We start from the raw sequence: 14,811 nt of genomic DNA, 5'->3' as shown, positions 1-14,811 counted from the left end.
CCTGTGAATTATCGAAGGCAAGACATCAGAAGATTATATCGAGGTAATGGTTAAATGCTGTATTATTTTAGATGATTAAATATTAGATTGTATTAAATATTTGTTTATACCATTTTATGAGATATTATGAGAAATATCATATTATTATTATTATTATTATTATTATTATTGTTGTTGTTATTATTAAGGTTAAAAAGACCTTAGACTGTTTGATGTGTACGTTTCAGGCGGTTTTTCGTGCATTTTTTTTTTATTTGACTGGACTTTTTTCTGGACTCTACTCCAGTTCATTTAAAACCAAGACAGCGCAGGCGTTAAAGGGATTACCCAATGTTTTTTTTTTATATAGTAGCTATACAGATTACACTGATAGGATGATCATTCGCAGATCATATCAAGTAATATCAGATAGCTTTGATTACGGCTTATTAATGTTTCTACAAATGCCCAATAGATTCGAACTGCCCCAAGTGTCGAAGAGTGTTCAACAGAGTTGAAGAGTCGACTCCGAAGATTTCGACTCTTCGAGTCACTCGTCAAGAGTCGGCTCACACTCCCAGGCGTACTGGAGTCAAAGAATCGACTCTTTCGGAATCGACTCCTCCTCACTAACCGAAACCCGTGATCTTTAAGCGGACCCCTGTTGAGTCGGGAGAACGGGCAGGGCGGTCAGCTTGGATTAAATGGTCTTCCCTAAAGAACAAGCTCGACTGTCCCGTCCAAACAGTGTAGGCGCCCTCATCAGATAGTTTCCCTAACGTGAGCACTGAAACACAAGAGACAACACCCGACCCAAGCTAAAGCTAACCTAGCTAGGTTAGCTAGGTCAGCCAGCTTGCTAACCTAGCTAGCTACAAGTTACGAGGATAAATTATAATCAATTTATAAAAATAATGAGTGGGAGACGGTCATAAATGACAAATAAAAGTGCTGTCAGCTTAACCAAGTTCTTTATGGAGCGCTGCCTTTGGTAAAGATCTTGCCTGGTCGGTTAAATTCACAAGAAAGTAACGTTAGTTTAGCTTAGCTTAGCTTAGCTAGCTAACGCTACCTCAGGTAGCAACGCTAGCTCGCGATAAATTAATTAAGTTATCAGTTCGTTATTTTATCAGATTCATAATGACTCATCATCATTAGCCTCTTAATATGTCTCAGGACATTAACTGAGCATAAAACCTCGAAGAAAGAAAATCTGGTTTCCTCAGCTAAGTCAGGTTAAACTGACCGTTGACTTCGGCTGAATTGCTAAGTGTCTGTTGAAAATGTGAATTTGAACGTTTATTATGCGTTATAATGCGTTTATTAATCGCTAATTTAAAAGGAAATTCCACCAAGTACACACAAATTCTGCACAATTACACCGTTAAGATGTTAACCTAACAGTCATTCCAAGTTGTTTGGTGCTAAAGGGGAATTTTATCACTTTTTTATATCTTCTTTTTCCCCTCGTTGCGATGTAAACCAATTCATTCAGAAGTGTTTGATGTAAAACGGTTGGTTGTAGAGAGTTACAATCTCAGATTAACCATTAACCAGATTAACCATTTAATTATTCAGAAATTTTGAAAAAAGTGGAGGAGTTTCCCTTTAGGGACACTCCAGAAAACTCACAGCCTCAGTGATGGGAACCAGGCGTCTGAAGCTCCCATACAGAAATCGAATACACAAATACAGTGTATGGTGTCTGAGACAATCTTTTATTATAGTTTTGATCTAAGATGAAGCCTGAAAGTTATGTTTTAAAAGTAATCCCTGAATAAACCTTCGGATTTGCCATTATTTAACATTACAAATATTGCATATAACACATTACATATAAATATGTGTGTAGGTTCACTGGTTGTTTTGGATTTCAAATCAAATGTCTGCGTTTGTGTCGTAGACACTGTGATGTCTGGTTTCTATCACCACCACTGTACTTAAAGCCGGTAAGCAGAGGTGGGCAATATGGCAAAAATCGAATATTGTAATGATTATGAATAAAACCATTTTTTATTCAACATTTCACATACTGTGCTGCACTTCCAGGTAAACAGGACAAATTTTCCTTTCTTCTCAATCCTGTATTATAACAAAAGCCCAGGTTACTACATCTCATCTAAGTGGGTTACATAATCCTATATAGTGAGCCGAGTGAGAGGCAGGGCTGTGATTATATTGGTGCATATACATATACAGCCCACACTTTGCAGCTATAATAGTTTCAGCTCTTCTGGGAAGGCTTCCCACAAGGGTTAGGAGTGTGTTTATGGGGATTTTTGACCGTTCTTCCAGAAGTGCATTTGTGAGGTCAGACAGTGATGTTGGGCGAGAAGGCCTGGCTCACAGTCTCCGCTCTAATTCATCCCAAAGGTGTTCTATGTGTTGAGGTCAGGACTCTGTGCAGGCCAGTCTAGTTCTTCCACACCAAACTGGCTCATCCATGTCTTTATGGACCTGCTTTGTGCACTGGTGCGCAGTCATGTTGGTACAGGAAGGGGCCGTCCCCAAACTGTTCCCACAAAGTTGGGAGCATGAAATTGTCCAAATTCTCTTGGTGCTGAAGCTTTAAGAGCTCCTTTCACTGGAACTAAGGGGCCGAGCACAACTCCTGAAAAACAACCCCACACCATGATCCCCCCTCCACCAAACTTTACACTCGGCACAATGCAGTCAGACAAGTACCGTCTCCTGGCAACCGCCACACCCAGACTCATCCATCGGATTTCCAGACGGAGAAGTGTGATTGGTCACTCCAGAGAACACATCTCCACTGCTCTAGAGTCCAGTGGCGGTGCTTTACACCACTGCATTCCACGCTTTGCATTGCGCTTGGTGATGTAAGGCTTAGATGCAGCTGCTCAGCCATGGAAACCCATTCCGTGAAGCTCTCTACGTTGTTCTTGAGCTGATCTGAAGGCCACATGAAGTTTGGAGGTCTGCAGTGATTGTCTCTGCAGAAAGTCGGTGACCTCTGCGCACTATGCCCCTCAGCATCCGCCTGACCGCTCTGTCATTTTACGTGGCCGACCACTTCGTGGCTGAGTTGCTGTCGTTCCCAATCGCTTCCACTTTGTTATAATCCCACTGACAGTCGACTGTGGAATATTTAGTAGTGAGGAAATTTCACGACTGGACTTGCTGCACAGGTGGCGTCCGATCACGGTACCACGCTGGAATTCACTGAGCTCCTGAGAGCGACCCATTCTTTCACTAATGTCTGTAGAAGCAGTCTGCAGGCCGAGGGGCTCGGCTTTATACACCTGTGGCCGTGGAAGTGACTGGAACACCTGAATTCAATGATTTGGATGGGTGAGTGAAAACCTTTAGCAATACAGTGTAAATGGGATATGCCTTGCAATATATTTAAACCATGTGGGTGATGAAGATTAAAGATTAGCCTGCATTGTTTAGTCCAAAATTATGTATGTTTCATAAATGATGTGAATACTTTCAATCATAGAAACACACACAGAAAGAGTTGGTCAGAACGCTCACAGCACAGAGTAAAACATTGAGTAACAGTTTCCCAGACCCAGATTAATCCTAAACTTAGACTAAATGAGATTTTTACTAAACACCACTGGCACTGTGGTCCAGGAGTATGGTCCAGGAGTATGGTCCAGGAGTATGCTTAATCCATTTCAAAGACCCAAAATCCAATAATGTGCAGCTCTAGTGAGTTTCTACTTTACCTACGACCTGGATGATCTCGGCCAGCAGCACCCCATCCGCTACGTCCTGCTGGAGGTCCCTTATCAGTCGCTTATGACCTGACTTAGCCAGGTAGTGGTTCGCCCAGTCTGTGTAAATCTGTCCATCCGAAAAGGAGAGAAAGAGAGACACGTTGCTCAATCCGATGCTAAACGACACACAGTCAGAACAACGTGAGACTCACCAGCACCAGGATGAATAGATGAGAAAGAGAGCCCCACGCTTGCTGCTCTAAAAGCTGGCATTGTTCACCTTCCTGTGGAGTCACTGAATGAGAGGACTCCCCTCTAAAAGTGTGACATCACTCATATGGACAGAAGCCTCTTTCAGAAGCTACAGTGTTCGTTGTTGTCCAGAGGATAAGGTGACCTACCAAGCTGCTGAAAGCAGCATCTCCCTGCTCTGAACTGACCCGCCAGGCTGGTTTTATATACTGTATGTGTGTGGATATTAGCGGTTTAAAGGTTGATACCATTTTCAATATTCTAATACAAATGCATTCAACAGAAATATGTGTCAGAGTATTGATATAAAACAATAAAGGAACAGTTCTTATTTATTGTTATCCATGCTATTTGACAAAAATCATATGGTCCATAATGAAAATACACCAATCAGGCCTAACATTCTGACCACCTCCTCGTTTCTACGCTCAATGTCCACTTTATCAGCTCCACTTACTGTATAGCTGCACTTTGTAGTTCTACAGTTACAGACTGTAGTCCATCTGTTTCTCTGATACCCTGTTACCCTGTTCTTCAGTGGTCAGGACCCCCATGGACAATGACCAATGACAATGAGCGTAGAAACAAGGAGGTGGTCAGAACGTTATGATCGGTGTGTGGTGTAATATACAAAAAAAATTGGTGGAGGTCTCCTTGAAATGCTCCATTCTGGAGAAGGTTAATGAGTCAGAAAATTCAGTCTTAGTGATAGGAACCAGACGTCTGAAGCATAAATGCCTCTAAAAGCTCCCTCACAGAAATCTAATACAGGGATTGGTAGCAAGCCCAGTGTGTGATGCCTGAGACAACGACCAACTGAGATTATGCAAATTGGTTCAAGTTCATTCGTGACCACCAGCTCCCATTTATTGCTATCCATGTTAACATGTTTAGTGGGGCTACTTAACAGAAATTATATTGTGAAATACATTTAAAATGCCAAAATCAAACGCAACATTTTATGACAAAATCGAGCCTGGGCGAGCTCTGCAAACAAAAGGCAGTAGTTCTTGCGAGTGAAAGATCTGCTGTACCTTTGTCAAAAGCTTTTCATTACAACTGATATTCATATTGAACCAAAGAGCGCCCTGGCCTAAATTCAGGGCACTGGGTGGGTTTTCTAGCTGTGTTCAGGGAGAGACGTCAGTAACTGGTAATAATTGTGTTTGACAAGTGGTAACTAATACAACTGCAAAGTCCAGGATGGGCTGGGTGACATCGCAAAAATGTGACCTCACGATTGCCAAAGACATTTTCACGCTACATGATGCACATCATGATATTGAGGTTGTCGGAGTGTTGGTCAGTTACAACAGGCACGGTGCTCTAGCAGTAACACATTTGAACACAATGTAAAAACTCAGAGTGCAGTTATTACTGTTATTTATTATTATTATTATTATTATTATTATTATTATTATTATAGTACATATTGCCCTTCACTACACCCATATATCCATGATATATACAGAAATGCATATTCTAAAGTAATTGGTCATGGTAATGATAATATATTGCTGCTGTCTGTATCTAATATATTGCTTTGTCATATCTTTGTCATAATTTGAAAATGTATGTTGCTCTTTACATTATATGTCAATTTCATGATAAAGGGACCAAAAGAAATGACCTAACTGTATTTGGAAAAAAGTCTGGTTCCATTGACTTACGTTAAATGTGAAGTACTTCTCCTGTGAAGTTATCATTTTAGATGTACAAGGTTTTGATCTGACAACAGTGATATCATCAAGTTGCCCACCACTAAATCCAATCTCATTTCTTTTTTACAGACACCATGCAGTGCAAGCAGTAGGGGGCAGTGCAGCCTTCTCTGAACTGGTCACTCACTACTCCCTCCTGTGTGTGTCAGTGGGACACACAGGTGAAGACCATGTGCTACTAGGACTGCTACTGTCTTATAACAGGTCTGGGATCAGCTTTACCGTAGATGTGCTTTAGATATGGGATGGAAGGTGACTGGAGATTAATATTAATAGAAATGAGAAGGGGGAGAAGCAGGGAGACGAAAAGGTGGAGGAAAGACAGAGACAGAGAGGGAAAGAGAAGAAAGGAGAGACAGAGACAGTGATTACATATGGCTACAATAACATTTTATATATACACACATAAATATATATATATATATATATATATATATATATATATATATATATATATATATATATATATATATATATATATATATATATATATATATACTGTTCAAAAGTTTTAGGCATCTTTTTTTAAACAATTTTCAAACAATTTACCTCAGCAGTGAGTTTATCAATATATATTACAGTAAAGTAATATTCATAATTCAAATAAATATAAAAACAATAAAAAGTAACAAGAAGTTCTTGGGTCCATATTTTTCCTTGCCCAAGACTTTTGCACAGTACTATATATATATATGTATGTGTGTGTGTGTGTGTGTGTGTGTGTGTGTGTGTGTGTGTGTGTGTGTGTGTGTGTGTAGAAAATGCAACTATATGCTGTGTTTGAATGATGCATATGTAACTGAGTTATCATGCACACACACACACACACACACACACACACACACACACACACACACAGACACACACACATGGTCTCTGTGAAGCGAAGTGTTTATTTCTGCTCTCTTAGGGTCTCTGAGGGCTGCTCCACCCATCCTGCAAAAGCAAACCTGTGGGCTGGCAATGAACTGGTCTGCGGTGGCAGCATGTGGCACTAATAATGTCCAGATCTATGCTGTGGTCAGCAGGGCAGCTAAAGGGCCACAGCAGGAGGTAGTGTGAGCTGTGTGTCTTTAACAGGGACTGAACCATGTGAACACATGGGCTCAAGCCTGCGAACCTCACAACGATTCACTTCTTTAGGAAACAATTCATTATTAAATCGAAATCAAAATCTGGCTTGATTATTTGTTATGATTCAAAATTATTTTTAAAAACACATTGAATCCACAAAGTTATACAGGAAATTATTTGTACAGTGGTGGAATATATACAGTAAAGTCCTTTTTGGGGAGACTTATGTGTTTGAAAATAGCCCGGGAATTTTATGTTGAAAAAACTGAGCCTGTACTTCATATTATTAATCGCTTAAAATTGATTCTGATATTCCTAAATCAATGCTGTTCAACTGCCACTTTCTTATATCATAGCAGTCAATCAATACAATCCCAGAAAAAAGAGATAATAGACTACAACCTCCAACATTAGACTGGAAACACGTTAAAGGGCCCGTATCTTAGATTTTTCTTGAATTTATATTTATACTTATGACCGCTGTGTGTTTATGTACCAAAAACAGTCATTATTTAATTTAATATGACCGTTTTCCAACCTCTCTTTATCCGTTTGAGTTAAACACTGGTACTGAGTCTTAAAGACTGGTGTATGTGTAAAAGACTGACTGCCCTGTGTTGAGCTTCAGTCAAAAAGTAGTCCGTGCTGAAACAGCCTTTATAGCTTCGTCACGAATGGTCAGAGCTAAAACTGCTGTACACGCAAATGTGTTGATTTTCGTGACTTCCCAGAAACAAGAAATTCAAAACGGGCTGTTTTTGAGGTTGGATTATATGGACTGGGGGATGCACGGTATGTTTTGAAACTTTAGCAGTTTTTATAAATTATATCAAACTGTAATTTCCCAAAACGCTGGAAAATTGCATGAGCTCTTTAACACAGTGTCACTGAGTTGGATGCTCGGTATGATAACTGACAGCAAAATAAGATCCCTTCCTGTGAAACGGAAATCCAGATGCTTTATGAAAATGAAGTCCATCTTCCTACCATCCTCACCCCTTTCATTTCACGCATTTCAGTAAGAATGAATGATGCAAGTTATGTAACAAATTATTAGTTTGGATTTACAGTGTAGCCTGCCGGGTCGGAAACTGCAGCCTTATGCTAAAACACCCGTCTCCTACCAAAACACACTCTTTTTTACAGCCACAGGTTTTCCAGTAACGAACGCCAGTATAAAAGGGGACAGAAGTACAAAAACACACAACCTTAAAGGGCTGATATCATGGAAGAGACGACGTTTTTTCAAATAACCTGGCAAGTTCTATATACGGAAACTAAGCTGGACACACCTGTTTTGAATTTATTGTTTTTGTGATGTCATTTAAAAACACATTTACATACATCCACCTATTCAGCCTACAGCAGTTTAACCCTATCCAGTCACACTGAAGTTATAAGGAGTGCTGTAAAAGGCTAATCAAACCAGAGCTCATTCACTTATATCCATTTTAAAGACACAGTAACACAAACAGCTTGTTTAACCCTTGGGGACCCAACGCATTATTGTTTTTAAATCAATACAGCCATAACAATTTATAATGAAATACCAGATGATTCAAATATCACAAGTGTCCAGCGCTGGGTTCTCCTTTAGCAGCTGTAGCCAGTCAGCAGCATGTCCATGTTGTGCACCCTCACACACACACACACCCATATACAAACACACACACACACACACACACACACACACACACACACACACACACACACACACACACACACACACACACACACACAATAACAGCAGGTCATGTAGGAGGAGAACAGAGTGAAGGACACAGCACCTCCACACTTTTACTCCCCGTGGGTTCACCCAACACCACATATGTAATATAAATGTGTGGGCGCTGAACTGAGTGAAGGGGTTATTTTATATGTTCTTCACAGAAAATGAGCAAAGGCCAAAAATCTGAGGCTGAAATAATAATATATCATATAATTTTTTCTCTTGGTCAGCACTGAAAATGGGTCCCACGGACCCCGACACAGCACACGGGTTAATTCTAAAAGGTAAAGAATTGGAAAATGGTCATGAAAAAAATGAATGATAACTGTTTTTTGTATATAAAACAACACAAACTGCTTAAGTGGAAGAAAATTATAGAAAAAATTAGCATAATATGAGCTTTACGAAATCAAATAAGCGTTCAAGGGGCATATCTGTGAGCATGTGGGCTTATATTAGAGAATAAGAGGATATATGTGAACATATGGGTGTGTGCTGGAGATTAGTATTGTATATATAAAAGCATGGACTGATCTTTGGATCAGTGCCAGCGTGCCGTTCCCATTGACGTGCTCCAGAGTGGTGTGTGTGTGTGTGTGTGTGTGTGTGTGTGTGTGGATCCCACATGGCCATGTGCCCACCTGCAATGTGGCGCACCACTACTAATGGAGCACTATAGTAAAACCTCCACTGCTGTGTGTGTTTCTGTGTGTAATACTATAATGACAGAGTGAGCGGCGCAGCATTTCATCCTCCAAACCACATAAAGAGAGAAGTTCCTCACTGTAGCAGGAGTGCAAGGCAAAATAAATACACTCACAGAGCAGCTGCAGACTCAGTGTAGTGTTGTGTAATGAGGCAGAACGTCACATTTGACCAAAACTGCCTCGTCTATTCTTAAAACAATATAACTTTTTCAACTGAATTTATTCACAAGGCATGAAGCTGGAAAGGTCTTGGCACTCCGGCACAAACAAACGTCTCTTTCAGAACAAATAAGGGTCCCGTTAGAGCTCGGTTTGACTGTTCTGGTAAATGAATCTTTATTTTTGACATCCTGGCAGCCTCATTTAAACAGAATTACCGTCATAACGGCCTTCTGTGCATGCATAATGACAGCAAAACTGGGTTGAATTCAGTCGAATGGAGTCAGAGGTTCTTATCTTCATCACAGGATGCTGTCGTGACACGTTGACGGCGCTGGCACAAACACACATTGTTAGTAGCTCAACACCAGTGACCTCAAGCAAGGTGTTGATCTCCCTGAAATCCCACACTGAACCAGGTAAAGCCTCTTCAGGCCCACTTAAGTGCCTGTAAATGAATGAAATCACTCCAATGATGCTGATTCTGCTCTAACTTTAGACTTTTGACGTGGAACAGCCTGAGCAATACACCCTCACCTGTAAAAACACACACATGCACACGTACGTCCGCACACACGCTCATAAAGAGTCTTATTAAAACTTTACTATGTGCCCCTACTACAAAGCTTAACCAGAGCCACAACTGCCTGCAGGTGCACATTAACCCATTAGACTGTGTGTGGATGCGCACTTTAGTTCATCACCCTCGTAAATACAGAGCCTACACATTCGTTTTATAATCATACACATTCAATTTCATCAGTTACTGCATAATTTATAGTAGGGTCTTACTGTACTGTTGAACACTGCACCATATCCCTTATGTATAATAGATGTAAGTGTATATAAATAATAATATGTTCCCTACGTTTTATATATGGAGGTGCGGTGAGAACAAAACCCTGTATCTCCAATTTTTTATTGTTTAATTTTATACATAATATGAAAATTCCAGCTAGTCTGTTGTGTTTACATCTGAGGAAAAATGGACCAGTAAGAAGAACAAAACTAAACAACTTCTCACACTCACTATAACAACAACTAGTGCTAATAACACCAAGTCCAATAAAAGCGGAAGAATCTCAGAACTGTGCTCAAACCTGGGGGTCCGGTGCCTTTTCCTTGGCCTGCTGGCTCTTCATCTGTGGCGCTCCGACGCCCTGGCTGTGCCTCCTAGAGAGTGGAGTCCTCAGAGGGATAAGGCTGGGGTGGCTGGGCTTTGGGCTGCTGTTCTGACCGGCTCGTCTATGGCTGGGCGACTGGGGAATGGGCAGCGCGCTGTGGACAGGCTTGGGTAATCCCGACTTCATCTTGGAGGCGACCAAAATGGCCGGCATTTTCCTCTTTTCTGCCGTCCGAGCACGTTCGCAAAGCTGTGGTGTGCCTACAGACTGGCACACACACTTATACACCACGCACTCCTACTTGAGTGGGAGCGGTACTTGGAGCAATCGCGCTTGTTGGCTCAACAGCTGGTGCTGGTCTGTGGACTGCCTCCAGACACTCAAACCCACACGCAGGCAGTGCAGGGAAGCCTAGGCAGCATCCAAGCTCATGCAGACATGTTGAGAGCCTCAGCGTCTAATAAGAAAACCATTGTGGCCACTTAAAACAAGTCCCAGTCTTCTCAGGCAGTTTCCTTTGCCAGTGGACTCCCTAAGCAGATGAGTCGAGGTCTAGAGCCCTTTTCCACCTGCTCATAGGCATGAAAGTGAAGGGTGGAGTGAAAATAGCTGCTGAGTTCCTGGAGAGCACTCAAGGGGAGTTTCCTTCTCAAAGAAAGTCCAAAAATCCAGGAAGAGTGAAGTGCGGTTCAGTAATCTATCTGTCGAAGCGTAACTAGCCTCCAGTTGCAGGCGCAGTAAGGTAAACACTTCAGGCTTGGGAAGGATTAGAAAGCCATTAGTGAGGCAGCAGATGTGTCTTAGGAGAAAAACTCAAGACTAACACTCCTGGGTGACAAACTAATCGGCCGTTAGCATCGAATCTGCTGCAACTGAGCCTTCCTGATTGGTGCGGTCAGCAGTACCAGACAGATTTGTGCTGGAGACCACCTCAAAGCCTCTTTCCCGTTCAATCCCCCACTCTCTCTCCTGCCTCACTCACTCTGTAAATATCCCTGCAGACCGTTGTTGAGCTCAAATGTTGTAGAACGTTCTGATCATGAACGAAAAGAATAGCTAAATAGCAAGAAACAGAGTGGGAATGAAATCCCCTGCTGACAGTTTTGGTTAACCAAAACACAAGGGTTTCATCATCCACTATAAGTGGCTTAAGTTGTGATAGGAAAGAGTGTGTAGAAGCTCCGAGGCTGGAATACTAACACTTCCTTTCCCTGAACCTGAGAAACATCACTGGCGAATTCCTTCACCTCACCACACTTCCTTTGACATGCTGGGAGTGTTTGTTTATGCACCTACGGCATTAGCTGGAGATTTAGATGGATAAAATTGTGCCTCGGCTGCAGTTCCTGGAGGCTGTGGGTTGAACTAAGTAATCCCTGCTGGGTTTGAAGAGTGAAATCCACCAACAGTCACCTCACGGCATCCTGTTAAGAAGTAGTGAGCCAATATGTCATAAGAAAAAAAAAACCGCTGGGTAAACATTTCATCATTAATGGACTAATGGTCCAAAATTACACGCATTAACTTTCATTAAAGTAAAAAATGTTTTTTCCTTCCCAATAAAGCTGCCAATTTGGAGATATTAGATTCTTGGAACAGTGAAGATATTCCTACCGTGGTGATTAAAAGTTGGTGAGCCCTCCTGTTGGTTGATCAGTCCTGCAGGTCAGCTTGGGGTAACTTTTAGCCCCTCTGTACCAAACAACTCTGTGATTAGATGAGATTAAGTGACCCTTATTAGTCCCACAATGGGGAAATTTCACCTCCGCATTTAGCCCATCCGTGAAGTGAAACACCACATACACTCTAGTGAGCACACACACTAGGGGGCAGTGAGCACACTTGCCCAGATCGGTGGGCAGCCCAATCCACAGCGCCCAGGGAGCAGTTGGGGGTTAGGTGTCTTGCTCAAGGACACCTCAGTCATGTGCTGTCAGCTCTGGGGATCAAACCGACGGCCTCTGGTCACGAGGCTGGTTCCCTGACCTCCAGCCCACGACTGTCCTGTTGGTGGGTTTCTGCCCATGAGCTGCTGCTTCAGGTCTTTCCACAACATTTCTATTGGATTACGGTCAGGACTTTGACTTGACCATTCCAAAACATGAATTTATTCTTCTTTAATCATTCTTTGGTAGAACGACTTAAGAGTCGTGCTCAGAGTCGTTGTCTTGCTGCATGAGTTACGTTTTCTTGAGTTTCAGCTCACAGAGAGATAACCTCACATTTCCCTTTAGAATGTGCTGATATAATGCAGAGTTCATTGTTTCATCAGTGATGGCATGGGGGTCCTGACCACTGAAGAACAGGGTAACAGAGTATCAGAGAAACAGATGGACTACAGTCTGTAACTGTAGAACTACAGAGTGCAGCTATACGGTAAGTGGAGCTGATAAGATGGACAGTGAGCGTTGAAACAAGGAGGTGGTCATGATGCTATGGCTGATCAGAGGATAGTCTAAGTAATTTTGAACCATTCCTGTTTCATTCATCATGAAATCTTTACGCAGCGTCAAGGGCAGCTGCTTTCAAAACACAAAAAATGGAAATACTAGGTTTTGTCCCACAAACAACAATATGCTACTTATTACACTCTTGTGATTGTGTACATGTTTTAACCATGTGTGCACATTGTACTTTTAACACTGCTACTCTAGAACATATGCTTTTCCTTTTGGGGATCATTAAGGTTGGTCTCGTTTTAGAAGTCACTAAACGAGATACAGTCACTAAATCATCTTTGTGTGAAGCAGAAGCTGTTTAGGCCACTTTCTCCAAGGCCACCTTCTCCATATCGCTCGACAAGTCACAGAATAATTCCATTAAGACATACGGTAGTGTGGTCAAGATATAAAATAATCCCTCAAGATTAGACCTCCAGAGCTGAAACAGGAGAAACAAACAAAGTGGAGGTCGGATCATAAAATAACACCATGGGAAATATGGCAAAGCTAAGCACAGTGAAAAACGGACCACAATAACTGCGGGTGGTAGGTGTGGGTTGCTAAGCTGATGCTTCAAATAAAAACAATTTGCAATGTGGAACCAATTTGACAGAGCAGCGATGGGTTTGGTGGTTTCCTGCCTGAGGAAAAGCACATTTTGTGTATTAGTGCTACCAAAATAGCAACAGCAGCAGGTATTAAAACATCATACGCCAAGCAAACTTTGACAGAAAGGAATTTTTTTGGGGCGAAATGCTTTGATACCCATTGTCATTTGGCCTATACGGTTTTCACGCAATGGATAGGCCTTAAAAAGATAGAAAAAAGTAGCCAATTGTTTGTTTACAGCAGCCAAGCCATGTTTAGTGTCTAAAGTTTGCTTCTTTAGTTTTGCACTGGAGCTCTACGGCGAATGTAGCTGACAAGTAATTGAAGCTTACGATCACCATTTAGCATTAATGTAAACTGCATGTCTAAGGCCCAGTCCCATTTCACCCCTTGCCCCTAGCACTTAGCCCTACCCCCCCTGTTTTGCATGTTCTCATACAGGGGTAGGACGTCCCGATTGTTGTTGAGATGGAGACGTAGGGTGAAGCCCTTCAAACTGAGATTTTTCAGAGGCTGTACTACAAACAGAGGGTGATGAGAATGCCCTGAATGGGGACAGTCGTGGGCTGGAGGTTAGGGAGCTGGCCCTGTGACCGGAAGGTTGCCGGTTCGATCCCCAGGGCCGACAGTCCATGACTGAGGTGTCCTTGAGCAAGACACCTAACCCCCAACTGCTCCCCGGGCACCATGGATAGGGCTGCCCACCGCTCCGGGCAAGTGTGCTCACTGCCCCCTAGTGTGTGTGTGTTCACTGGTGTGTATGTGGTGTTTCACTTCATGGATGGGTTAAATTTCCCCGGTTGTGGGATCAAAAAAGTATCACTTAATAACTTAATTAAATCATCGGCCAGACGGCTGCGCAAGCAGCCAAAGAGACACGTAAGTTAAATGGTGCAGCAACCTCAGGTACCAGAACGTAACTGCTGCACCATTTAAGGTGGAGCGGGAAAATTTGATCATGAAGCTGGCGATTAGAAAGCTAAGTTCAGCTTCATATCACCGAAGAATCCTTGGTGACGATAATAAATAATTGCCCCCCTCTTTGAAGGCGTATGATGCCCTAAATGTATTTAAGCAGTGAGGAGCTGAACTTTCCCCTCCTCTGCTGTTACTGCAGACTGGCAGCGTCGCCTACAGAGCAGCGCCAGTAGCTGTTAATGAAGTGATGTAGTTTTTTGTTTGTGCTCTTTTTTTATTCGTTGACTCGTTTGATTGATTGAAGCGTAAAACTGAAGTTGTGAGTGAATCGCGAGCGCCCAGGCTTTTGAGTCTCCTTCGGATAAACGGCAAATGTCAGTGCGATATAACTACCATTATTGCTATAGTCTGG

General features: G+C 42.2%; 1 protein-coding gene across 2 annotated transcripts in view; it reads right to left on the bottom strand.

The window, feature by feature from the left end:
- nav2b (neuron navigator 2b) overlaps positions 1-10,648 on the bottom strand; it is a 128,856-nt gene extending 118,208 nt beyond the window's left edge. For both annotated transcript variants that reach the window (XM_037540718.1, XM_037540719.1), the window contains exons 1-2: positions 10,408-10,648; positions 3,675-3,792 (exon numbers count right to left, since the gene is read on the bottom strand). In XM_037540718.1, coding sequence (XP_037396615.1) covers positions 3,675-3,792; positions 10,408-10,644 — 355 coding nt within the window. In that variant the 5' untranslated portion in view covers positions 10,645-10,648. The remainder of the gene's footprint in view (positions 1-3,674; positions 3,793-10,407) is intronic.
- Between the last annotated feature and the right edge of the window lie 4,163 nt (positions 10,649-14,811).

This window comes from Pygocentrus nattereri, chromosome 8, assembly GCF_015220715.1.
Source record: "Pygocentrus nattereri isolate fPygNat1 chromosome 8, fPygNat1.pri, whole genome shotgun sequence".
Classification (NCBI taxonomy): domain Eukaryota; kingdom Metazoa; phylum Chordata; class Actinopteri; order Characiformes; family Serrasalmidae; genus Pygocentrus; species Pygocentrus nattereri.
Note: the sequence above shows the minus strand (reverse complement) of the source record. Positions and strands in the feature narration are given on the sequence as shown.